Source organism: Silurus aristotelis, assembly GCF_946808225.1.
Source record: "Silurus aristotelis genome assembly, chromosome: 3".
Lineage (NCBI taxonomy): Eukaryota > Metazoa > Chordata > Actinopteri > Siluriformes > Siluridae > Silurus > Silurus aristotelis.
The window spans coordinates 2,736,259-2,763,359 of record NC_139576.1 but is presented as its reverse complement, the minus strand read 5'-3'; the positions used below and the strand labels follow the sequence as shown (position 1 = coordinate 2,763,359).

General features: G+C 42.7%; 2 protein-coding genes across 6 annotated transcripts in view; one reads left to right on the top strand and one right to left on the bottom strand.

The window, feature by feature from the left end:
- Positions 1-27,101, bottom strand: part of LOC310723321 (uncharacterized protein) — a 487,719-nt gene that overhangs the window by 118,472 nt on the left and 342,146 nt on the right. For 2 of the 4 annotated variants that reach the window (XM_083536146.1, XM_083536148.1), the window contains exons 2-3: positions 20,146-20,861; positions 14,822-17,582 (exon numbers count right to left, since the gene is read on the bottom strand). In XM_083536146.1, coding sequence (XP_083392272.1) covers positions 20,847-20,861 — 15 coding nt within the window. In that variant the 3' untranslated portion in view covers positions 14,822-17,582; positions 20,146-20,846. Of the gene's footprint in view, positions 1-14,476; positions 17,583-20,145; positions 20,862-27,101 lie in introns of those variants that run through there. The other 2 variants (XM_083536145.1, XM_083536147.1) reach the window with 1 other exon arrangement.
- The window catches only part of LOC310723317 (C-type lectin domain family 4 member M-like), a 29,632-nt gene continuing 6,399 nt past the window's right edge, over positions 3,869-27,101 (top strand). Inside the window, exons 1-2 of one of the 2 annotated variants that reach the window (XM_083536138.1) lie at positions 3,869-4,242; positions 4,346-4,573. In XM_083536138.1, the coding sequence (XP_083392264.1) occupies positions 4,068-4,242; positions 4,346-4,573 (403 nt within the window). In that variant the 5' untranslated portion in view covers positions 3,869-4,067. Of the gene's footprint in view, positions 4,243-4,345; positions 4,574-27,101 lie in introns of those variants that run through there. The other variant, XM_083536139.1, reaches the window with a different exon arrangement.

The window sequence follows — 27,101 nt, the reverse complement described above, 5'->3', positions numbered from 1 at the left end:
TTTGGGCCCAGGGTTGTAAAGACGGGGAAGTCATCCCACTTACTGGTCCACACAGTGGGGATTGCTGCCCTAAACTTTTGAACTTTTTCCCTCACCGCCTAACATGTCTTGATACCTGGTCATCAACTCCGACAATGTGGCATTAAAAATGGCTCTTCTTGTCTCAGCATTCCACAGACTTTGAAAGGACCCCCCCTTGACCTATTTGCACTGCACTGCACTAGGTACCAGTGAAGATGAGAATGCCAAAGTAGGCATGTAAATGCAATTTCTCCATCTCTCTCCACTTGTCTCCCCTCAAGATTTGTCATATAGAGAATCATTTTCGGAGCTAGGTCACCTTTAAAGAAGTATATGCCTCCAAACATCCTGAACCATCTAGAGATGTACCAGTGCCAATTGGATCCCACTTCATGTGGAGTTTTTGACATTGGACCTCCTTGAGTGTTTAAAGGCTCTGGTTATCTTAAATGTTGAGCTATTTTATGAGTTGCTCAGTAGCTACTAGTTTAGGTTTCTTTCTCATAACATCTAGTCAAGTCAAGTCAAGTCAAGTTTATTTTTATAGCGCTTTTCACAACAGACATTGTCTCAAAGCAGCTTTACAGAAATCAACAGTCAAGGTGAACGGTGTGTGTTTATCCATGATGAGCAAGCCGTGGCAACTGTGGCAAGGAAAAAGTCCCTTAGATGTAATGAGGAACCTTGAGAGGAACCAGACTCAAAAGGGGAACCCATCCTCATTTGGGTGACATCAAGAGTTTGATCATAAATCTTTCAACATCTAAGGGAGTTTTTCCTTGCCACAGTCACCACGGCTACTCATCAGGAATAAATGCACACCATTCACCTTGACTGTTGATTTCTGTAAAGCTGCTTTGAGACAATGTCTGTTGTAAAAAGCGCTATAGAAATAAACTTGACTTGACGTTTAAACAAGATATAGCATGTTCGATCCTCTCATTGCAAAGTCCACATGCTGATGGAGTTTAAGAAGCACAGTCCTGAGATTTGCCTGGTTGAAATCTCCGGCGATAATAAACAATCCGTCAGGGTGAGCATTCTGCAGGTCGCTAATAACGCCATAGACACAGTGCCTCATTAGCATTAGCACTGGGAGGAATGTACACTCCGACAATGAAAGCAGTGGTGAATTCCCGTGGTAAATATAATGTTCTGCATCTAACGGTCACAAACTCCTCTAGCGATGTACAGTAGTGTGAGACAAGCACAGAGTTCTTGCACCATTCCGTGTTGATATAAACACACACGACACCACCGTGAGTCTTACCGCACAGAGCTGCGGCACGAAACGCGTCTAGCCCGTCTAGCTGGATGGCGGCTTCTGGAACTCTGTCGCTGAGCCATGTCTCTCCGTGAAAACAAAGACACAGCAGTCTCTGAACTCTCGCCACGTGGTCCGCTGGACTCGGATATAGTCCAGTTTATTGTCCAGGGAGCAGATGTTTGAAAGAATGGACAGGAGAGGGTTAGCATTTAGCCTAGCACAGACACCGACCTGCTTGCCATGCTTCCGTTTCCTCGAGCACTGCTTCCGACGTCCCCTCTCCCAGCCACCGGCATCAGGTGACACCGAGGGCTGGGGGCCTGGTCTTTGTGGCCGAGGTCGCAGCAAGCCGTAGTCGCTAAGGTTCTTGATTACTTCATCATGCAGATTATGCATGATTCCTGTACCGTAACAGCGCCTGGTGGTCGTACACATGAACAGCTGTCTCTGGTGTCCATGTATTGGTAAAAGCACCATTTTTGTATCCGGAGAGGCCGCTGTGATCTACTGCCATGCCGCCATCTTGGAAACACAAGTTCTGTGTTTCGCATGATCTCTCAAGCATGTCCCAGAAGGCCAATTCTTTGGTGGAACCATGCCAGAGCATATTAATATAAGGCAGTATATTTTTTAGCAGTGATGACAGGATAACCTTTATGCACATCTTTTAGTGGGAAAAAGGTGCATAGCTATTAACCAAGTTATGACAGAGTGCTGTTATTAGAAAGTTTGTTTTAATTTGTGCTCTGTACAGAGAAAGACATTAACACACCAGGATGGAGATAATTCAGCTCCATATTTACTATATCTCTACAAAAAAGAAGAGCTGGAGTGAGAGCAGACCTGGTGATCATAAACAGTACAGAGGAATAGGTGAACCTAAACAAATTGCAGAGAGAAAGCAACACAATATTTTAAGAAAGATTTATAAATATAATGAAAATTTACATTTTAAATGAGCATTAAATGGGAATTTTCTCTAATGAGTGAGTGAGTCAGAGGCAACACTGATGAGGAAAAACTAACAGATGGTATGAGGAAAAAACCTGGACAGGAACCAGGCTCAAAATTAACCTATCCACATCTTGATGACACTAAACCCTGCCACTATAAATGAATCCGATCTCTAATTGTGCAGTATGAGCTCAACTGTGTAACCAAGAAGTTCATTTTAGGTTTTATTTTGTTGAGGTGTCCAGTAGATTAATGATTGAGAGTTGCATGCAAAATTGTTTGTTGCAATTTTAGATCTAACCCATCATAATAAAACTGCTCATATTAATTGCATTACAAATCATCTTCAGGGTTCCTAAGTGGAATGATCTTTATTAATCTCAAGTATCTTTATAGTTTATCTTTATAGTTGTATTCCACAGCAACAAGTGCTATCCAATTAATGAGAACTCCAAGAAGAAGAAGAGCATAAGAATGGATCAAGCACGTCCATGATCACTGATACCTCAGCAGCATGTTTTGTTAGGCAGAGTGAGAGAGAAAAAAAACCCCCATAGATATACTTAAGTATACTTATTATGAGAGTCAGTAGGAGTAAGACAGAGTACATGCATGTAAAGGGAGGGAGGGCAGTGGAGTGGTGCGGTTGCAGGGAGAAGAGGTGGAGAAGGTGGAGGAGTTCAGGTACCTGGGGTCAACAGTGCAAAGTAATGGAGAGTGTGTTAGAGAAGTGAAGAAAAGAGTGCAGGCAGGGTGGAGTGGGTGGAGAAGAGTGATAGCAGGAGTGATTTGTTATAGAGGATAAGGATGGACAGGACTAGAAATTAGTTTATTGGAGGATGCTTTGGGAGTCAAGGTTGAGAAAGGTGTAATTGAGATCATTGGTTATGTCCAGAGCAGAGACATGTGGTAAAGTCAAGGGGTGGAAGAATGCTAAGGATGGAGCTGCCAGACAGGAGAAAAAGAAGAAGGCCAAGGAGGAGGATTGTAGATGTAGGTGGTGAGGGAAGACATGCAGGTGGTTGGTTTGTAAGGAGTCAGATGTAGAGAACAGAGTGATTTGGAGATAAATTGCAAGGCTAGATTATTTTGTCAGTAAATGCAGATGACTAGGTGAGTGAGGACCCAAATGCAGGATGCCACAGGAGTAAGGTGAAGACAGGATTTTATATAAGGCAAACTGAGCAAAGGGGCAAGGCAAAAACATTATTATAATTATTTTAACAAAATGATAATTGTATTTTTAATATTCATTCTGTAAAGTTTCTTTTTCTTCCTCTTTTGTTTTTTTACTCATTGAACCGAATTTATATTTGCCTTTCCAATGTTGCCATGTTTTTATGGTAGGTACAGTAAGAGTAATTAGCCAGAAGATATTTCGGACACCTTTGAGAAATTAATAAAAAAAAAAACATCTTGAATTTACCAATTGGTAGAAGCTTCCAAATCCTACATCCTCTCTCCTTAATGTTTTTCATAGTTTCTGTTTTCTTTGTGTCAGCATAAAAGAAAACAGTTATAACCTTCAGAAGGTCAGTCTTTAAAACGGCATTAGCTTATTAATGTAGTGTGAAAGGTCTAATTTTGCTGCAGAGAAACTTACAGGAAGCTAATAAACAAAGTGTTATAGCGATGACCTACTGAAGGTGTTGCTGTGTGGGGGATAAGATGCCACTTCTACTTCCTGTACAACAAATCTATAGATAGTCAGAGGGAGTTGATCTTAGTTTGGAGGCTAAAGCGGAGACTGTAGAGATCGAGATCTAAAATACATTGAAGGCTTTTTGTAGATCCAGCATCTTTATGAGAGGGAACACAAAGAAAGATGAATGAAGAAGTTTATGAAAATTACTCAGGAGTTTCTGCAAAAAGCAGGGCAGCTGATACAAAGGACAACGGAAATTCGTATGAAGACATATATGCAAATCAAGTTCCAGAAACTCAAGTGACCAGATGCAATGATGGAACTATTTCAAGAAGCAATAATGGAATTATTTCAGGTATGCTCACACACTCACATTTATCTACACATACAAACTACTTTAATGAATTACATCATCCTACGCAGATTTAATTGATTGATTAATTGATTTCTAACTTCAGAACCCAGCAGTTCAGGATACAGATGTTTCAGAGTGACTGTGTTTTGTCTGCTAATGCTGGTTGTTTTCTTGCTGGTTGTCATCACCATACTGTGCATTAAATTTAATAACCTGACTATAGAAAGTGACCAGTTACAGACCAGTTACAACAACCTGAATATGGAAAAAAGTCAGTTACAGACCAGTTACAACAACATGGCTGCTGAGAAGGAACGTCTTTCGCAACTGAGTAAGTGAATGTTTGTTAAAATCAAAGTAATGCAGCACATTTTCAGTAAGTTAAAACACTAATTTTGTATCCCCTGTGTGTCTGTGAACTCCAGATAGTAGGTAGTGTACTGAAAAAAAAGGGAAATTTGAGAGATTATATATTTAAATGGTATATTTCTAAACTCTTTATTGATTTTAGAAGCCTGAATGGGATCTCTAACTTTAGATTATTGCACACCAGAAACACACTACAAGATTTAAAGGAGTATATTGAAAAAATAAGCTGTTACTATAGAAACAATTCCCTGTTAGAAGGAACACATCAGTGTTAAAGATTTGTTCATGTTATGGTTATTACAATGATGCACACCTTCTTATCAATCAGATTAGAAAATTCAGATTTTTCCTGCTAGCCTTTGCCATAGATTTTGGGACTTACAGCTGAAAATACCCTACCTAAATTTAAATGTTAACAGTTCCTGATAAAAATTTGCTACATACACAATTTAAATACCTTTGAAAAGAAGACACTTTGAGGTTTACTGGTCATTATGGCCCAGTGAGGTTGGCTGCCGTCATGACTGTTCGGTTACACATCTTTTTTGTTTATTTTATATTTTTATTTACTTAGTTACCGTTCCATTTACACAAGATGGACATCATTAGATATGACAGAGTCACTCATATATATTGGTGTACAATCCACTCACCTTTCACCATTTTTTAACCCGGACCCATGTTGGCCGAGCGATGGTCCTAAGAAAGAACAAAGGACGCGACCCATACCGGCGTCCCCGAGGGAACAGTTCCAGAGGGACATTCGTGACTGCAACGTTCTCTGCTTCACCGAGACATGGCTGAACCCAGCGGTACCAGACCACGCCATCCAGCCGGCCAAATCGTTCACGGTTTACTGCATGGACAGAACACTGGAGTCGGGGAAGTCAAGAGGAGGTGGAGTGTGTCTGATGGTAAACAACCACTTGTGCGACAGCGCGAGCATCGTTCCTCTTTCACGCTCCTGCACACCAAATCTGAAACTACTGACCATTGAATGTCGGCCCGTCTGTCTACCTTGGGAATTCAGCACAGTTATAGTCAGTGCCGTTTAAATTCCACATCAAGCGGACACGGACACTGCAGTATGGGACTCAATCAATAACATTACACCAAACACAGCATAGGGACACTGCGCTCATTGTGGTGGGAGACTTTAACAGTGACAACCTCAAGCGCGCACTACCGAACTTTCAGCAGGACATCACCTGCCCCACCAGGGGTGAAAGGACACTGGACCACTGCTACACACCATTCAAGAACCCGCTCCGCTGCATACAACACGGTGCTCGCCACCGGGGACATGGACGAGTACAAGGCTGCATCTTACAGTGTTCGCAGAGCGGTGAAGGATGCAAAGCGACGCTACGGGAGGAAACTGGAGTCACAGTTCCAACATGTTGGCTCTAGGAGCCTGTGGCAGGGACTAAGTACAATCTGGGACTATAAAACACCATCTTCTAAAATGCGGACGCTTCTCTGGCAGATGAGCTAATCATCTTTTATGCTCACTTCGAGGCTGCAGGTAACCACGCTAGTGGCGCCAGCGGCACAACCAGCATGCACGCTGAGAGAGCTGGAGAGGTAAACACGTTCACCATCTCAGAGCATGATGTGAGGAGGGCATTCAAAAGAGTGAATACCAGGAAGGCAGCAGTACCAGATAGCATCACAGGTCGGGTTCTAAAAGCCTGCGCTGACCAGCAAGCACCGGTGTTCACTGAGATATTAAACCTCTCACTGGAACAGTCTGTTGTCCCCTCATGCTTCAAACAGTCCACCATTGTTCCTGTCATGAAGAAGCCCCAGCCCGCCTGCCTCAACATCTACCGCCCTGTAGCCTTAACCTCAGTAGTGATAAAGTGCTTTGAAAGACTGGTCAGAGACTTTATCACTGCATCACTACTAGACACACTGAATGCGCTACAGTTCGCATACCGCCTGAATCCGCTCTACTGAGGACGCCATTGCTCATCTCCTCTACACTAGGATGAGCCACCTGGACTACAGAAAAGGGAATTATGCAAAGATGCTGTTTGTGGATTACAGATAATTCCCTCCATGCTTACCTCTAAGTTTGAGGGCCGGGGACTCAGCCTGCCGCTGTGTCAATGGATCTCTAACTTTCTGACAGACAGACCACAAGCGGTATGGGTGGGAAAACAAACCTCATCCACCCTCACCCTCAGCACTGGAGCTCCCCAGGGTTGTGCTCTGAGCCCCCTGCTGTACTCACTGTACACATATGACTGTGTGGCCACTTCCAACTCTACCACCATCATCAAGTTTGCTGACGACACTGTTGTGGTGGGCCTGATCTCCAACAACGATGATACAGCCTACCTACCGGAGGTTAAAAATCTGGAGAGACGGTGCCAAAAGAACAACCTTCTCCTGAACGTGAGCAAAACTAAGGAGTTGATAGTGGACATCAGCACGAAGCGGGAGCAGTCATACCAACCGCTAAACATCAACGGGACCCCAGTGGAAAAAGTGGACAGTTTCCGGTACCTAGGTATTCACATCACACAGGACCTGTCTTGGTCCTGTCACACCAACACCCTGGTAAAGAAAGCCCGGCAGCGTCTGTACCATCTGAGACGCTTAAGGGACTTTAAACTTCCCTCTCAGGTGCTAAAGATTTTCTACACCTGCACCATTGAGTGCGTTCTGATGACTAGCATCACTTCCTGGTTTGGGAATGCAGGACAGGCGAGCCCTCCAGAGGGTGGTGCGGTCAGCTGAATGTACCATCCACACCGAGCTCCCTAACCTGCAGGACATCTACAGCACTTGGTTCCGGACCGGAGCCAGGAAGATTATGAAGGACCTCAGCCATCCCACCAATGGACTCTTTTATTTGTTGCGTTCAGGCAAACACTTCCGCTCCTTGAAAGTGAACACAAAGAGAATGAGGAGGAGCTTTTTTTCCACAGGCCATTCGGAGTTTGAACCAGGAAACACCCAGGATCTAAAACTGGTCCACTCTCTCCATCATCACACTTTTTCTGCATTCTAGACTTAAATCACTTTAATCTCTGGACTGTAACTTTAATTCTGGACTCACACAGCACAGTGCACTTTAAACCACACCACACCACACACGCTCACTTTAAGGACAATCACATCAAATCACCTTAAATGTTACTGTTTTACTGTTTACTTTCATACGCATCTTTGTATATACTCTTTTTTTTCACATACAGTGAGGAAAATAAGTATTTGAACACCCTGCTATTTTGCAAGTTCTCCCACTTTGAAATCATGGAGGGGTCTGAAATTGTCATCATAGGTGCATGTCCACTGTGAGAGACATAATCTAAAAAAAATAAAAATCCAATACTATTTATTTGTATGATACAACTGCAAATAAGTATTTGAACACCTGAGCAAGTCAATGTTTATATTTGGTACAGTAGCCTTTGTTTGCAATTACAGAGGTCCAACGTTTCCTGTAGTTTTTCACCAGGTTTGCACACACTGCAGGAGGGATTTTGGCCCACTCCTCCACACAGATCTTCTCTAGATCAGTCAGGTTTCTGGCCTGTCGCTGAGAAACACAGAGTTTGAGCTCCCTCCAAAGATTCTCTATTGGGTTTAGGTCTGGAGACTGGCTAGGCCACACCAGAACCTTGATATGCTTCTTACAGAGCCACTCCTTGGTTATCCTGGCTGTGTGCTTCGGGTCATTGTCATGTTGGAAGACCCAGCCTCGACCCATCCTCAATGCTCTATCTGAGGGAAGGAGGTTGTTCCCCAAAATCTCCCAATACATGGCCCCGGTCATCCTCTCCTTAATACAGTGCAGTCACCCTGACCCATGTGCAGAAAAACACCCCCAAAGCATAATGCTACCACCCCCATGCTTCACAGTAGGGATGGTGTTCTTGGGATGGTACTCATCATTCTTCTTCCTCCAAACACGTTTAGTGGAATTATGACCCAAAAGTTCTATTTTGGTCTCATCTGACCACATGACTTTCTCCCATGACTCCTCTGGATCATCCAAATGGTCATTGGCAAACTTAAGATGTGCCTGGACATGTGCTGGTTTAAGCAGGGGAACCTTACGTGCCATGCATGATTTCAAACCATGACGTCTTAGTGTATTACCAACAGTAACCTTGGAAACGGTGGTCCCAGCTCTTTTTAGGTCATTGACCAGCTCCTCCCGTGTAGTTCTGGGCTGATTTCTCACCTTCCTTAGGATCATTGAGACCCCACGAGGTGAGATCTTGCATGGAGCCACAGTCCGAGGGAGATTGACAGTCATGTTTAGCTTCTTCCATTTTCTAATGATTGCTCCAACAGTGGACCTTTTTTCACCAAGCTGCTTGGCAATTTCCCCGTAGCCCTTTCCAGCCTTGTGGAGGTGTACAATTTTGTCTCTAGTGTCTTTGGACAGCTCTTTGGTCTTGGCCATGTTAGTAGTTGGATTCTTACTGATTGTATGGTGTGGACAGGTGTCTTTATGCAGCTAACGACCTCAAACAGGTGCATCTAATTTAGGATAATAAATGTAGTGGAGGTGGACATTTTAAAGACAGACTAACAGGTCTTTGAGGATCAGAATTCTAGCTAATAGACAGGTGTTCAAATACTTATTTGCAGCTGTATCATACATATAAATAGTTTAAAAATCATATATTGTGATTTCTGGATTTTTTTTTTTAGATTATGTCTCTCACAGTGGATATGCACCTACGATGACAATTTCAGACCCCTCCATGATTACTAAGTGGGAGAACTTGCAAAATAGCAATGTGTTCAAATACTTATTTTCCACACTGTATATGTTTATATATTTAATATTTCTATATAGTTTATACTTTTTTATTTATCTGCGTTCTTTTTTCTTTGTTTATGTTTCTCCTCATTCTATTCCCTCATGCCAGACCGTCATAAAAAGCATTTCACTGCATGTAATACTCTGTATGTATGTATCTTTCTTTCGGCTATTCATGATCCGCATGTTCGATTTGGCACGTTTCCACGTGGCATGCTTCCTAATGCAACCCTCCCCATTTATCCGGGCTTGGGACCGGCACTAAGAGTGCACTGGCTTGTGCAATCCTAATGGTTGGGGTTGGTTCCCTAACCCGGGGATCAAACCCGGGCCACAGCGGTGAGAGTGCCGCATCCTAACCACTAGACCACCAGGAAACCTTATACTCTGTATGTATGTGTATGTGACAAATAAAATTTGATTTGATTTAATTGACTTATTTAAAGTTGATATTGCTCAAAAAGATAATTAAGTTACAGAAAGTTATATATGATATATAACCGTAAACATATATTTCCTGAATTATAGATAAAGATAAAATGATATATTTTAAATTGAATAAAGGTATCATGAAAATTGAGATTCCTACAAACATTTATCTGAGAATATGTCTGGTTTGCCCCTCCCCTCCCCACCCAGCCCAAATTTTAGGACTCACCACTGAAAACACCTACCTAACTTTAAATGTTAACAGTTCCTGACAAAAATGTGCTACATTAACAATTTAGATACCTTTAAAGGAAAGAAGAAAGAAGAAACTTTGAGCTTTACTGTCAATCATCAAAGTTGATATTGCTCAAAAAGATAAGTTATAGAAGATTAAGTGCTATGGATATATTCTTTTGCACAACATTTTGTTTAAATTTTTTTAAATGGTTACTTTATATGTCTCTTACACACCACTGTGTGTAATATACAACAGGTTTACTGGCAGAGCTATTTTGTGTTTTGTGTATTTGTCTTTGCACTGTCTTGTGTTGTCTTTGCACTGTTTGCACCAGGTTGCACACAATGTACTTTATGTGGTGAGGACACTTACTAGTCCTTAACCCTGTGTTTTCTGTGATTCTTGTTGTATGTAGCACCAGGGTTCAGGAGGAACGTTGTTTAATTTCCCTGTGTACTGTGTCAGCTTTATATATTTGAAATGACAATAAAAGCTTCTTGACTTGACATTTCCTGCATTGAACATTATTTTTATTTCATATATAAATACATTATATCAGTAATGTAGCAATCCAGAAAAGTACTGGGTTGAAAGCCACATGTTTATATTTCAAATCTTAAAGATTTTTTATTTTTTTATAACAAATGAGATTCCTACAAACATTAATCTGAGACTATGTCTGATCCTTTTCTTGCTCCCCCTGTTTGAGAGCCACCTACTAAACTCAGGTGATTATTCATACTCTAGTCATACAGTCTGCATAGAAATGAATAACTGACCATTAAAAGCTTTTGTTATACATGTTTGGGGATATTGATATTAATTTGGCATTCATATTGATGACCAGGTAGCCAAACAAGCTATTGTTTTACAGTCTTAGCCATTCATATTGATGTTCGGCCATTCCAATCCACACACACACACACACACACACACACACACACACACTTTTCAAGCATTTCTCTTATAAAAACAAACTAGCAATAAAACGTACAACATCGTATAAATGTCAGGGTGCGAGTCAAACAGGAGGCGGATGCCGGAATACAGCTTGCTCAGGTTTAATGACAAGACTGAGTGAGAGAGAAATACACCAGCACACACACACGCACACGCACACACACACACACACACACACACACACACACACACACACACACACACACACACACACACACACACACACAGAGACGCACGCATACACAAGTCCTGTGAGAGAGTCCGAGGTGCGCTTGGGGAGAAGCGTAGCGGATCGGAGCTGCGCAGAGGAGAAGTGAAGCCGGTACCGGATAGCGGAACCCAAATGGACCGGGAAACAAAGAACCCACACATCCACCCGTATGTAGAGTCCAACACATGCAATAACAAACGCCGTGTGAGCGTGAGAGAGGGGTTTATGTAGGAACGGGGTGGAGTGATGATGAGCTTCAGGCGTGCATCGTTAAACCTGGAGCTCCAGAGAGAGAGGAGGCATGATTGGTGATGAACTCCAGCTGTGTGTGGTTAAACCTGGAGCTCTTGGGAGAGCGGAGGCATAGAGAGCCACCAAAGGGGGGCGTGGCAGGTGGATCCCTGACAATAAAACTGTAAAGGGAAATATATTGTAAATTACAGATGTAAAATAGGATCAGATTTTCCATCCCCATGCAGATCTCCAAGTCTCTGTTACTCTGCCCAGAAGAATATTTTACACATCGTTTTTTTTTTTTTTTTTTTTTTTTTTTATCAAAGCCCAGTTAGCACGAGCTAAAAAAAAAAAAAAAAAAAGGCTTTTAGTCTTTGGTCTCATTTGTTTTGCGAAACTATTTTATACCAGCCATATTTGTTTGTTTTACCAGCAAGATGTTGTTTTTGAATCTAGTCTAATTTAGTCTAATCAGTTATTATTCCACACCAGGACTTTGTTGAGGTCTGGAGAAGAAATCAAGGTGCTTGGATTGGTGCAAATGACAGAGACAGTGAAAGGACCTGGAAATGGGTGGACGGTACCACAGTAATCAATGGGTAAGAGAGTGAGAAAAATTGGGTTTGTTCAATTGTCACTCTCACATCACGTTTTAAAACACAAAAATTACTCACTCAAAAACACAAAAAGACAAATTATTATTTGATAGCATTTGATTTACCCCCTTACAAAGAAATGAACAGTCTAGAATTTTAATGGTAGGTTTATTTTAACAGAGAGAGAAAGAATATAAAATTAAAAATAAATAATTGAAATAAATTATTATTATATATGTCAAATTTATATCAAAAATATATATATTCTGTCTCTGTTAAAAGAAACCTACCATAAAAATTCTAGACTGTTCATTTCTTTGTGAGGGGGTAAATTTACAAAATCAGCAGTGGATCAAAATTATTTCCCTCACTGTATATGGATGTGTATTTTCAGTGTATAAGGTTTATGGTTGCAGTGTGTAAAATCATGGTACAATTAAGTTTCATTGACTCAGACAAAATAATAATGTTTTTATGAAAATAGTTTTTAATCAAAATGGTAATATTGATGAAAGTCAATAAAACGACATAAAAAGTAGGTGAAGACCGATTCTCTTCTTTCAGGTTCTGGAATCCGGGTGAACCAAACAGTATCGGGGATGAGGACTGTGCTGTGTCTGGCTTTCACCCTGAGAACGGAAACTGGGATGATGTTTCTTGTAACAACAATTATATTTGGATCTGTGAGAAAAGACTTAATATGTGAAATGTTGCATATGAGTGAAAAACACAAATGTTGAATTTTATTGCTTTTATTGCTTTTATGAAGTGAAGCCCCAACCTGTTTTTAGGAAAAAAGTTACACTTCATGACTATTATTGATTTCTGTGATAACACTGTAAACCTCAATTTATATATTTCTACTCACATTCCTACTTTTATATTGAATCTTAACCTTATATCTAATCTCTCACTAAAAGTGCTTTTAAACATTTTTTTCTCAATTTCTAAAGTGATTTGTAGAGTTTGTTTCTGATATTCATGTTAATGAGTCTATAACAAGTAATAAATGTGTTTGCAGAAAATGGGCTTTGTGACAAAAAAAAATTATAATTCAGGCAAAAATTACACATTGGCAACATGATTGGGTATAAAACGAGCCTCTCAGAGTGGCCGTGTCTCTTAGAAGTCAAGATGGGCAGAGGATCACCAATTCCCTCTATGCTGCGGTGAAAAATAGTGGAGCAATATCAGAAAGGAGTTTCTCAGAGAAAAATTTAAGTTTGAAGTATCATCATCTACAGTGCACAATATCATCCAAAGACTCAGAGAATCTAAAACAATCTCTGTGCGTAAGGGTCAAGGCCGAAAAACTATACTGGATGCCTGTGATCTTCGGGCCCTTAGACGGCACTGCATCACATACAGCAATGCTACTGTAATGGAAATCACATTGTCGGTGAACACAATCCACCGTGCCATTCGCCGTTGCCAACTAAAACTCTATAGTTCAAAAAAGAAGCCATATCTAAACATGATCCAGAAGCACAGGTGTTTTCTCTGGTCCAAGACACATTTAAAATGAACTGTGGCAATGTGGAAAACTGTTCTGTGTTCAGACGAATCGAAATTGGATGTTCTTTGAGAAAAACTGGGACGCCATGTCATCCGGACTAAAGAGGATAAGGACAACCCAAGTTGTTATCAGCGCTTAGTTCAGAAGCCTGCATCTCTGATAGTATGGGGTTGCATGAGTGCGTGTGGCATGGGCAGCTTACACATCTGGAAAGGCACCATCAATGCTGAAATGTATATCCAAGTTCTAGAACAACATATGCTCCCATCCAGACGTCGTCTCTTTCAAGAAAGACCTTGCATTTTCCAACATGACAATGCCAGACCAAATACTGCATTAATTACAACATCATGGCTGCGTAGAAAAAGGATCCTTTGTGCTGGAGGCTCTGTCTGAGCCCCCCTTCGAAGCCATTGGCCAAGATTCAATGGAGGCACTCTTAAGACTGCGTTCTTGTTCACAGGACAAGTCTGTGGAGGAAGTCGGAACAATTGTTCATTTGCTACGGCCCTCTGAGGAGAGGCCTTTCTGCTCATAAGCAGACCCTCAGCAGATGGATTATCGATGCTATTGCGTCCTCCTACGAGTCATCTGGTCTCCCCGTACCATTCCATGAGGGAACGAGATGCTGCGTCTCCATGACACACCTCTGCCATCCCTTCAGCGCTTCCTTCTCTGTTACAAAAGCTGTCGTCGGCTTCACTCCATGTGCATTTTATACTTACTGGTCGTGACATCACCACGCTGGTGACAGCCTGCCTCCAATTTTGACTGATTGCACACATTATTCAGAGCATGGACAATGTTGCTGGGTTCCCAAAGCATTCTAATGCAACGTCTCATTTCCTCAGGAAACTAGGGTTATGTCATGCGGGAAACGGAGGCGGAAGTCAAGTCAAGTCAAGTCAAGTTTATTTGTATAGCGCTTTTCACAACAGACATTGTCTCAAAGCAGCTTCACACAAATCAACAGTCAAGGTGGATGGTGTGCGTTTGTCCCTGATGAGCAAGCCGTGGCAACAGTGGCAAGGAAAAACTCCCTTAGATGTTATGAGGAAGAAACCTTGAGAGGAACCAGACTCAAAAGGGGAACCCATCCTCATATGGGTGAAATCAAGAGTTTGATCATAAATCTTCAACAATGCAGAACACTGGAGAGTGAGAACTAACATGAGTACTGGAGTAGAAGATTATAAGTAAATGTTCTTTCTACAGTCTTTGGTATAAAAGTAGTAGCTACTGAGCTCAACATTTGTGATTATCATAGATCCAGCATCAGCTTCTCCATGCCAGATACTTTAAACACTCCAGGAGGTCCAATGCCACACATGTAGTGGGATCCAATTGGCACTCGTACATCTATAGATGGTTCGGGATGTTTGCGAGTTCGGCATCTACTTCTCCATGATCATCCATAGGTCCATAATCTTCACGAGGTGGGACGTGACTGGAGCTGGCCAAACCTCAGAAAGCCTCGGGATGGGGAGAGAAAGAGAAGCAGTGGAGAGGATTTAGCGTAGCTGCTGTTCATGATATTAACAGCACAAGTTGATAATGTGCATGTGATCAGATGTTCTTGAGCACATAGTTATGATATGTGATGTGTGTTATGTGTGGGCTTTGCTAAAAAGATACGTTTTTAATCTGCACTTAAACTGGGAGAGCGTGTCTGAGCCCCGAACACTGTCAGGAAGACTATTCCAGAGTTGGGGCGCTAACTGTGAGAATGATCTACCGCCTTTTGTGGACTTTGCTATTCTAGGAACTACTAGAAGCCCAGAGTTTTGAGATCTCAGGGAGCGTGACGGATTGTAGCGTGTTAGAAGACTGGAGAGATACATGGGAGCCAAACCATTTAGTGCTTTATAAGTGAGTAGCAGTAGTTTGTAGTCTATTCGAAACTTAACAGGAAGCCAATGTAGGGACGATAAGATTGGGGTTATATGGTCATATTTTCTTGACCTTGTAAGAACTCTTGCTGCCGCATTCTGAACTAACTGAAGCTTGTTTATTAATGATGCAGGACATCCACCTAGTAATGCATTACAGTAGTCTATTCTAGAGGTCATAAACGCATGGACGAGCTTCTCTGCATCAGATATAGATAACATATTTCTTAGCTTAGAAATATTTCTAAGGTGAAAGAAGGCTGTTTTTGTAACTTGATTGATATGATTTTTAAAAGATAAGTTGCTGTCTAAAATAACTCCCAGGTCTTTTACCGTTGAACTAGTAGTTACAGAACATCCGTCTAAATGCAGGCTGAGATGCTGGAGCTTCTGTGTACTAGTTTTTGGGCCGATGAGCAAAATCTCCGTCTTATCAGAATTTAATAGCAGAAAGTTATGGGTCATCCAATCTAATCTTCCTTAACACACTCAGTTATGCGAGCTAATTGAGCTGTATCGCCTGGTTTAGATGAGATTTATAGCTGGGTATCATCAGCATAACAATGGAAGCTAATTCCATGCCTTCTAATAATATTTCCTAACGAAAGCATGTATATTGTGAAAAGCAGGGGTCCTAGAACGGACACTTGTGGCACGCCATAATTTACTAGCATTAGCCTGGATAGCTCTCCATTTAAATCTATGAAATGGTAACGATTGGACAGGTAGGATTTAAACCAGCTTAATGCCTGTCCCTGAATGCCGATGTAGTTCTGTAAGCGATCAAGGAGAAGATCATGATCTATAGTGTCGAACGCAGCACTAAGATCTAGTAGAACTAATAGGGAGATGTAGCCTTGGTCTGAAGCTAAAAACAGGTCATTAGTGATTTTAACTAGAGCAGTTTCTGTGCTATGATGGGGCCTAAAACCTGACTGAAACTCTTCAAAGATATTATTCTCTTGCAAGTGGTTACATAACTGGGCAGCGACAATCTTTTCTAAAATCTTAGACATAAATGGGAGATTTGAAATGAGTCTGTAATTCGATAGCGTGTTTGGATCCAGATTAGGTTTTTTTATGAGGGGCTTAATAACTGCTAGCTTGAGGGATTTAGGGACGTGACCTAACGATAGTGAGGAGTTAATAATATTTAGAAGAGGTTTACCAGCTGTATATAACACTTCCTTCAGTAGTTTAGTGGGAATTGGATCTAACTGACATCTTGTTGATTTAGCTTTGATAACAACATCATACAGCTCTTCCTGTCCTATACATGTAAAACAGTGTAGTTGTGGGGTTTTAGGTAAGATTGTGTCGGGAGATGCTGTCAGAGGTTGAACTGCCACAATTGTTTTTTTAATGTTATCTATTTTTTCAGTGAAGAAATTCATAAAGTCTTCACTACTAAACTGTGATGGAACACATTTTTCAGATCGCTGATTTGTAGTTAGTTTAGCTACAGTACTGAAAAGGAACCTGGAATTGTTTTTGTCGTTTTCTATGAATTTGGTATTCAGCTCTAGCAGCTTTTAGCGCCTGTCTGTAGCTGAGCATACTGTCTTTATACGCAATTCTAAATACCTCCAATTTAGTTTTCCACCATTTTCTCTCCAGATTATGGGCTGTTCTCTTGAGGGCATGCGTATGACTATTATACCAAGGTGCAGGTGCTTGTTCTCTAAACTTTTTTAACCGGATGGGGGCAACAGTGTCTAATGTGCTAGTGAGGATAAGGTCTATGTTGTTCGCCATCTCATCAAGATTATCAGCAGTTATGGGTTTAGTGTGAAACTGAGATAAATCGGGCAGGTTATTTATGAATCTGGCCTTAGTGGTCGGAACAATAGTTCTACCAAGTCGATAACGTGGTGAAACACGGCTAATCTGCTCTACCGGTAGTGTGTACAGTATGAGGTCATGGTCTGTGATGTCATCACTCTGAGGTAAAATATCTATATCAGTGACGTCTGCTCCGTGGGATATTATTAAGTCTAATGTGTGGTTAAAGCGATGAGTTGGTTGGGTGACGTTTTGTTTAACCCCAAAAGAGTTTAATAAGTCGACAAATGATAATCCTAGAGCATCGTTTACATCATCTACATGAATATTGTATGATGATATGTATGATCATATTTTATTGCTTGGTGATTTTAATATTCACATTTGCTGTCCCGGTAAGCCGCTATCTAAGAACTTTTGCAATCTTATGGACTCATTTGGTTTTTCTCAATGGGTGCAAAGCCCCACGCACACTCATGGCCACACCTTGGATTTGGTATTTTCCCTCGGTTTTAACATTACTGACATGGAGATCGAAGACGTAGCTTTTTCTGATCACAAATCTTTGACTTTCACATCTGCCCTTCCTCGTCGATCCAACACTACACCTGCACAGATTCGCTGATCTCGATATTTTTCTCCCACAGCTTGTAAAGACTTTGCTACCGCCTATAAGGCAGCCAATGAATTGCCAACCATACATTGGCCTATTGAAAGCTTTGATGCTAATCTTTATCTGAATCTCTTTAACAGCATCTGTTTGAATATTGTCAATAACATTGCTCCTCTGAAGATTAAGCGTTCTGTCAAAAAATCACCACCTTGGTTTAACGACTCTATTCGTGCACTTAGACGAATCTGTAGACGAGCAGAACGCAAATGGCGCAAGGACAGGCTGCAGGTGTCTTATGAAATTTTAAAGGACTCCCTATCTACATTTCAGAAAGCTATTCAGTATGCAAAATTTAAATTCCTGTCAGAGACTATTTCCAAAAATCATCATAGACCTAAAGTGTTATATTCAACTGTTGATGCTGTTTTAAATCCAGTTGTTGAAGCTTTTCCAGATGTGTCTGATTTTTTATGTGAAAACTTTTTAACATTTTTTACTGAGAAAATAACCAAGTCCAGGCCACAACCATCACCTGCTTTGCATTATTTATCTGAAATTACTGGGTGCTCCTCTACTTGGAACAGGTTTTGTCCTATATCTCTTCAGATTTGTAAAGATATTATTGCTCATCAGAAACCTACCTTCTGCCCATATGATAGTATTCCTTCACATTTTGTTAAACAAGTTGCTGACACTATAGGCCCTGAACTCGTGTTTTTTATTAATATGTGTTTGAGTACTGGCACGGTCCCTGACTGCCTAAAACATGCTTCTGTAACTCCACTTTTGAAGAAACCAAATCTTAACGTGTCTGACCTTGCTAATTTTAGGCCAATTTCTAATCTCCCTTTCATTTCTAAAATTTTAGAAAAGGTTGTATTCACCCAACTAAACTCTTTTCTTGAGTCTAACTCATTTTATGATTCATTTCAATCAGGTTTTAGAAAATGCACAGTACTGAATCTGCTCTACTGAAAGTTACCAATGACATTATGTTGGCTACAGATAACGGAAGCGCTGTAGCTCTGGTCCTTTTAGACCTCAGCTCTGCTTTTGACATGGTTGATCACTCTATTCTTCTCTCTCGACTGGAAAGTCTTTTAGGCTTTCAGGGTATCGTTTTGAAGTGGTTTCAGTCTTTTTTAACTAATAGGTTGTTTTCTGTCCGAATTGGCCAACATACTTCCTCTACTGCATGTCTTTCCTGTGGTGTTCCTCAGGGATCCATCCTGTCCCCAACACTGTTCTCCCTATACTTGCTGCCATTGGGTTCCATTTTTTCCAGACATGGAGTATCATTTCATTTATACGCTGACGACACCCAACTGTATCTCCCCTTTAAACACAGTGATCCAAGCTCCTTAGAGGTTCTGTTGTCTTGCTTTCATGAAGTGAAAACTTGGCTTTCTGATAATTTTTTATCCTTAAACAAAAACAAAACTGAAGTCTTACTGTTTAGTCCAAGTGATTTTTATGATTTTAGCAATTTAGACCTCGGCATCTTAAGCTCTTATGTTACTCCATATGCAAAAAATCTTGGTGTTCTGTTTGACTCAGGGCTCAAGTTTGATAAACAGATTAATGCTGTCATCAAATCATGTTTTTTTCACCTACGACGTTTGTCAAAAGTCAAACCTGCTCTATCTTTTAAGAACTTTGAACTACTTATCCATGCTTTTATTACTTCACGTCTCGATTATTGTAATACGCTCTATTAAGGAGCAAATCAATCTCTGATCGGACGTCTTCAAACAGTACAGAACGCTGCAGCCAGACTTTTAAGAGGAAAACGAAAGTTTGAGCATATTAATCCGATTTTAACTTCTTTGCATTGGCTACCTGTAAAATTGCGTATAGAATTTAAAATTCTAGTTTTTGTTTTTAAAGCACTACATGGTTTAGCGCCTATATACCTTTCTGAGATTTTATACCATCATAACCCCTCTAGGAACCTCAGATCAGGCACTCTCGGAATGCTCTTTATTCGTAGAACGAGGTTAAAGCATCGTGGAGACCGAGCTTTTGCAATAGTAGGCCCTAAACTTTGGAATAACCTTCCAGCATCGATCCGGTCGGCATCATCACTCTCTTCTTTCAAATCAAATCTTAAAACACATCTTCTAAGCTCTTAATCTATTCATTTATTGCTTTCCTTGTAATGTTTGTAATGTATACCTGTACCTGTTCATTCTAATTTGTACAGCACTTTGGTCAACCCTGGGTTGTTTTTAAATGTGCTTTTATAAATAAATGAATGAATGAAAATGAATGAATGAATATTAAAATCTCCTACAAGCAGCAAAATTGATCAAGAGGTCTGAGAGAAAACAAGCAAACACTTGAAGAAAATCAGCGTAGAGCCCTGGGGGGTCTCTACACGGTTACCAGAGCGAGTTTTCTATGTATGTCTGAAAGAACAATTTTAAGAACGAGCACTTCAAATGATTTAAAACTGAATCCTAAACTCTGACTAACATTAAGAGAGGCACTATAAATGGTTCCTACACCTCCTCCACGACCAGTCTGACGGGGCTCATGCTAATAAACATATCCTGACAGTGTAGACTCGTTTAGGACCCATATAATCACCTGGTTTAATCCAGGTTTCAGTGAGACAGAGTGCATCGAGATTATTATCTGTGATCATCTCATTTACAATCAATGCTTTGGGTGCAAGTGATCTAATGTTTAAAAGACCGAACTTTAGAACTTTGTTGTGTTTGTTTATCTGGCATTTTTCAGTTTTAACTGTAATAAGATTATTTCTGGATCTTGTGTATTTAATTCTTGGTTTTACTACACGAGGAATAGATACGGTTTCTATAAACTGGGCTGTGTGTGTACTTGTAACTATTTTGTCTGTTGTATACGTGTTCTCATAGTTGAAGATTTCTTGATGTCTTACCAGTCAGATGGTGTGAAGTATCCTAGAGATGTTATCTGATAGCACTGCTGCTCCAACTCTGCTGGGGTGCAGGCCATCAGGGCGGAAGAACCTAGGACGCTCCCAGAAACAGTTCCAGTTATTAATAAAGAGACGTTTGTGCTCTCGACACCATGACTGTAACCATTCATTTAGTGCTAAAAGTCTACTAAACTTCTCAGCCCCTCGCTGGTAAGTGGGAAGAGGTCCTGACATTATGATCATAGTTGTGGGTGATGTGGTGCGTACCGTCTCCACCAGGATCCTGAAGTCCCTCTTTAAGATCTCAGTTTGCCACAGCCTGGTGTCGTTCGCTCCGGCATGGAGAACAACCGCTCCGAAGTTCTCGTTCAGGTTTGCGGGTACCTGCGCAGCAACGTCGAGAACACACGAGCACCAGGAAAACAGCGAGTGTAAACCTTACCTTTAGCTCGGGTAGCGAGGACATGCCGGACGATGGAATCTCCGAGAATCACAGTGTTGCGTTCCGTGTCACGGAGGGTAACGAAGCGGTTCTCGGTCGAGATCTCGAAGGCCGGTGGTGCCGCATCCAGGGTCCGTGTTGCACCGGTGGGTTGTAGGTGCGCTGGGCCTGGGCAGAGAAGCATGCGGAGTTGATGTGCTGGAAGCGTTAGGTTCAACCCGGGAGTTTACCTGCAACGAGTGCGCGATGTTTCCAGCGCCGCTTTCCGTTCTCGCAGCCGGGCATGCTTTGCAGGCAGCTCGCGAATTTGTTTCTCCAAAGCCTCCATCTCCAACGCCACCGTTTGCAACTCGAACGAGTCCTCACCTGCGCTCAAAGGCAGACACACAACCGGTATAGTGCTTATAATCACGAACTGAGTTAGTATACAGAGAAATGAGTGAGAGGCAATGAATATAGACAACACTAGTGATAGTCGAGTTAATAAACTACAGGCACAAGTCAGGAAGACAAAAACAATTTAGGATTATTAAAAGTGAAAAAAGGATAGATAAACAGCAAAGTTTGTTTGAAAACGCCGAGAGAAATACAAACACGGAACTCTCGGCAAACAAGTCAAACACAGGAAGCTAAAGTAACAGCAAACAAAGTTTTATTTAAATCAAAAGGCAGAGCCAACACAAATACCTGCATTCGCAGGGATAATCCGGTGGTGCGCTTCGGAAGCGTGGGCCACAAAGTTCCTTTTCCGAAGCGCAGCTGTGGAGAGAGTGAGGGGTCCGAAACGAACAGGTACGTAGCGGGAGCGCGCATACGCGAGGATAATCCCACGGCATGAACCTACATGAACGTGCAATAACCGACAGTGAGAGTGTGGAAGTGAGGGGTTTATATGGGAGATGGGATGAGTGAGTGAATGAGCCTCGGGTGTTCTCCATGAAGCATGATTGCGAGCAGCTCCGTGTGGGTGGGGCACGCACGAGAGAAGGAGCAGGGCATTCCCTGAAGCACCGAGGTTTGACAGCCGCCGAAGGGAGCATGGCAGGGGGATTCCTGACACCACCCTCCCCAAAGGGCCGGCACCGGACCCATACCCATAGAAAGCCCGTTGGGCCGGGGCACTCGGAGGAGGGCACTCGGGGCACCCCTCCAATCGTCCAGGGTCGAAGGGGACCTGGCTGGAACAGCCACGGAACCGGGGAAAGCCGGGAAGGACCCAGGGCAGAGCAACCACCCCTACGGAGAGCTGGAATGGGACAACGGCCACAGCGGGGTCCTGGAACAGAGCGCAGCCCAACTCGGAGACCAGGAATGGAACGACGCCCCCGGCGAGGACCAGAGGCGTGCGATGCGCCCAGCGGAGACAGGAAGCGAAGAGACGCCCAGCACGGAGGTCTGGAACTGAGAGATGACCACCACGGAGACCCGGAGCCGAGCGACGCCCACGGCGGAGACCTGGAGCGGAGCGATGCCCCCAGCAAAGACCGGAGGCAGCGTGGCGTCCTCGGCGGAGGTCTGGAGCTGAGAGACGGCTACCCCAGCAACCCGGAACGGATCGACGACACCCAGGGAGGTCTGGAATGGAGCCCCATCCACCACGGAGACCCGAAAAGGCGTCCCTGGCTATGGGAACTCCTCAGCGGAGACCGAAGGTTGCGTGATGCCCACCGCAGTGGACTGGAGCCAAGAGGGGTCCTCTAGGGAGACCGGGAGCGGAGCAACGCTCTTAAACGGAGACTGGAGGCCGGGCGATGTCCTTGGCGGAGGCCTGGAGCTGAGAGATCTCCACCACGGAAACCCGGACCGGCACGACGACCACCCCGGCGACCTGGAACGGATCGACGTTACCCAGAAAGGTCTGGAACGGAGCCTCTTCACCCTCCGGGGAGCTCAGGGGCGAGACGTCACTTTCCAGGTAACTTGGAGGCAAGGTGTCGCCGTGAGTGGGGCTCTAAGGCGAGACGTCGCCGTGGGAGGATCTCGGGAGTGAGACACCTCCTTGGGAGGAGCTCGGGAGCGAGACGTCGCTTTCAGAGGAGCTCGGGAACGAGACGTCGCTTTAAGAGGAGCTTGTGAGCGAGACGTCACTTTCAGCAACACCTGGGTCTGTGGGGTTGCAATTAGAGGTATCTGGGACTGCGACATCACGATCGGGCGGCTTTGGAAACAGCCTGTGGCTGTCAGCGGAGCCGTGCTCTCTTGGAGGTCCTGGAGCAGGGTGAGGATCTCCTGGAGGTCCTGTAGCAGGGTGAGGATCTCCTGGAGGTCCTGGGGCGGAACAGAGCTCTCCAAGACTCTCTGGAGCGGAACTGAGCTCTCCGGGAGATTCGCTGTGAGAATCCCGAGTTTCCTAGTGAGAAGTTGGAGGAAACGGGTGCACGAGCCGAACTCACCTCCAGTCGCGCTCCACAACTCACTGGCAAGAGAGAGGGATTCTCCAGACAGTAGAGAGATGTGGAGTCCAATCCTTGCTCTCTCTGTTGGGTAGAAGGACAGATTCGACCTCATATAACCCTCCACACTTCGTAAAAACACGCCCCACTCAGCCCTGTTGCCGGAGAAGCGAGCCGGGAACTCCGTGACGTCCTCAAGGGGGCGTGGCGCTGCCGAGCGCGGCCAAGAAACAGCCGCGAGTTTCCGGAGGCGGAGCTTGGCTGCGGCTTGATCGCGGCCGAGCAAATCCTAGGGCTAGCCAAGGTGGCAACGTAACGGGCAGTATTTAAAATTCTTAAAATCTTATTGAGTACATGCACACACATGCAAATATTTATGGTCACTACCCTTATTAATGACTCTGTTCTTTCTCACTTCCTTTTTCTCATCTCTCGCTCAGATTGTCTTTGTTTCTGGACAACACAAGAAATTGTGTTGGTTGTTAGAACAGTTACATACAAAACTAGTGTTTTATCTCTATTAACCATCAATGGCCAGTTTTTGAATAATTGGATAACATTCCAAGTGGAGGTTGTTTTATAGTAAAATACTAAATACTGTCACTATCTGGCGCAATGGATTTAGTTGTGCATGTGAAAATAAACATCGCAGTGATTCACTCAGGTAGATTATTTGATGGATTTGCTTAGGGTTTGTTATGATGCAGAGCTGTTATTAAAGGTATGTGGTTTAATATGTGCTGTGTACAGAGGAAGACATTAACACACCAGGATGGAGATACTTTAACTCCAGTATTTACTACATATCTACTAAGAAGCAAAAGACCTGGAGTCAAAGCAGAAAGAACTGCCAGGGAAGAAGAGCAGGCCTGGTGATCATAAACAACCAAGAGAAACAATTAAAAATTAGAAATGAGATATTTAAATTACAGATTTCCCAACTTTGCACTCTTTATTTTTTATTTATTGCCAGAGTCTGAATAGGATCTGTATGGGTTATTGCACATCAGATTCACACAATGATTCGCATAATTCGCATAATTCTTTTCTAGAAAACTATACAGTTATAACTTTCAGAGGGTCAGTCTTTAAAATGGCATTAGCTTATTAATGTAGTGTGAGGGATATTTGAAAGGTCAAATTTAGCTACAGAGAAAATAACAGGAAGCCAATTTAAAAAATAGTATACCGATGACCTACTGAAAGTGTTGCTGTGTGGGGGATAAGATGCCACTTCTACTTCCTGTACAATAAAATTTTAGACACAGTAGTCACAGGGAGTTGATTATAGTTTGGAGGCTACAGTGGAGAATGTAGAGATCGAGATCTAAAATACATTGAAGGCTTTTGTACATTCAGCATTTTTAACGAGAGGGAACACAAAGAAAGATGAATGAACAAGTTTATGAAAATTACTCAGGAGTTTTTGCAAATCGCAGGGCAGCTGATCCAAAGGACAACGAAAATTCTTTTTTTTTTTTTTCTTAATTATTTTTATTGAAAAATCAACAATCACAGATACAAAAATGTAAACAGAAATTCTTAATTTTTCCTTTTCAAACAAAGAGCAAACACCCCCACCCCCCAAAACACAAACAAACCCCCAGACACACACACACATGCGCACGCACACACACCCCACATCCCCGTTTAAACAACTGAAGAAACAAAAGAAAGGTTATGCATACAGTCCAGTTTTGACCGATTTGGATCTTTAATCAGGTAGCACCCATAGTCCCCTAAAATAGGAAATAACAGGTTGCCACTTGCAAAAAAAGTGTCAGTAGAACCCCTCAGCGTATATTTTATTTTCTCCAACTTAAGAAAGAACATCAAATCTTTAAACCACCGAGAGATGGAAGGACATCCTATTGCTTTCCAGTGCAGAAGTATGCAACGTCTGGCCAACAAAGATGAGAAAGCCAAAACATCTTTGTGTTCAGAACTAAGTGATACCGACTCATTGGTAACCCAAAATATAGCGATCAGTGGGCATGGCGTCAACTGCACTCCAAATATGGAGGACATAATGCTGAAAAAACCTGTCCAGAATGCATGTAATTTCGGGCACAGAAAAAACATATGACTTGAATGACAGGGGGAAGCATGACATCTGTCACATCTGTCCTCAACCCCAGGATAGATTTTCGCCAGTTTCAACAATATCTATTCCACGGCTGCTCATCCCCGGTCTACATAAACATATAAACAATGTTTCTAGAGGAAAATAAATTCCCAACATAAATCGACCAAGCGTTTATGAAACAAACATTAAGTTTTCAGGATCACTTACACTTTGATTCCAGTAAAAATAACAACAACAAAAAAACACCACAAAGTGCGTAAAGTTAAAGACCAGCATCACCACGCGGAGTCTGTGAACAGTGCAGTGACATGAAAAACAAGGAGCAAACATCACGTCCAACAGCGACAAAAAATATGTTCACACTTCAGACAGTTTGGATAGTTTTTATATACTCGCTGGCCTCGTCAGGTGAAAGAAAATCTTTGCCCACACCATTGTGTGTAATACGTAGCCGCGCTGGATAAAACAACCCGTACCGCACACCTTCAATGCACCTCATTAAAGGCAGCCCGTGCTTTTGCGGTTTTCACCGTATGGTCGGGAAAAATAGAAATGTTCAGGCCCTTAAACTGAATGCGCTGTAATTCTCTGGCGCGCCGTAAGACATTCAGACATTCGCTGTGATAGTGAAATTTGGCCACAATGGCTCGTGGTCGTTCACCAGGCTTTGGTACGGGCTGTAGAGTGCGATGTGACCAGTCCAGAACCGGCTCCTTCTCCAGACTCAGTGCCTCCTTCAACAGCGCGGCAACACTCGCATTAGTGGAGCTATTCGGACCCTCAGGAACACCAATTATCCAGACATTGTCGCGCCGTGATCTCGCTTCCAGATCTTCGCATTTGGTCTCCAGCTTATTGTACTCAGCAGTAAGACAGTGTATGTCACGTTGCATCACAGAGATATCATCGGTGCAAACAGAAAGTGAGCGCTCCATTTCAACCACGGTGCCCTTCAGTTCCCGCACCGCAGCCTCATTCGCAGCTTTATCGCTGGACAGCTGCGCCTTCACCGCCTGCAGCTCCGACTTTATTGTCAGTAAATCGTTTCCCAAAGTACGTTCCAACGCACGTAGCTCGGCTTTAAATACCTCGATGATTTCGGACCTCAGAGAAGACAGCAGCTCTGACTTTAATGAGTCAATATCAGCCTTAGAAGCTGCCTGTGAAACGATGGGCACTTCACACCGAGGTGAATCACGAGAAGGCGAGGCCGCAACTGTTGCACCAGGCCGCAGCTGAGACTGAGTTGTTCTACGTGTCTTAGTAGTTTTACCAGCCATCATAATTACCTCTAGATTCAAATACACACACAACGGGGGTAAACCGAGGGATTGAGAGCAAAAATAAAAGTGAAAAGCTCAAAATAACAACAATTATAACAATAATCCACCGGAGCCCCCTGACACCACG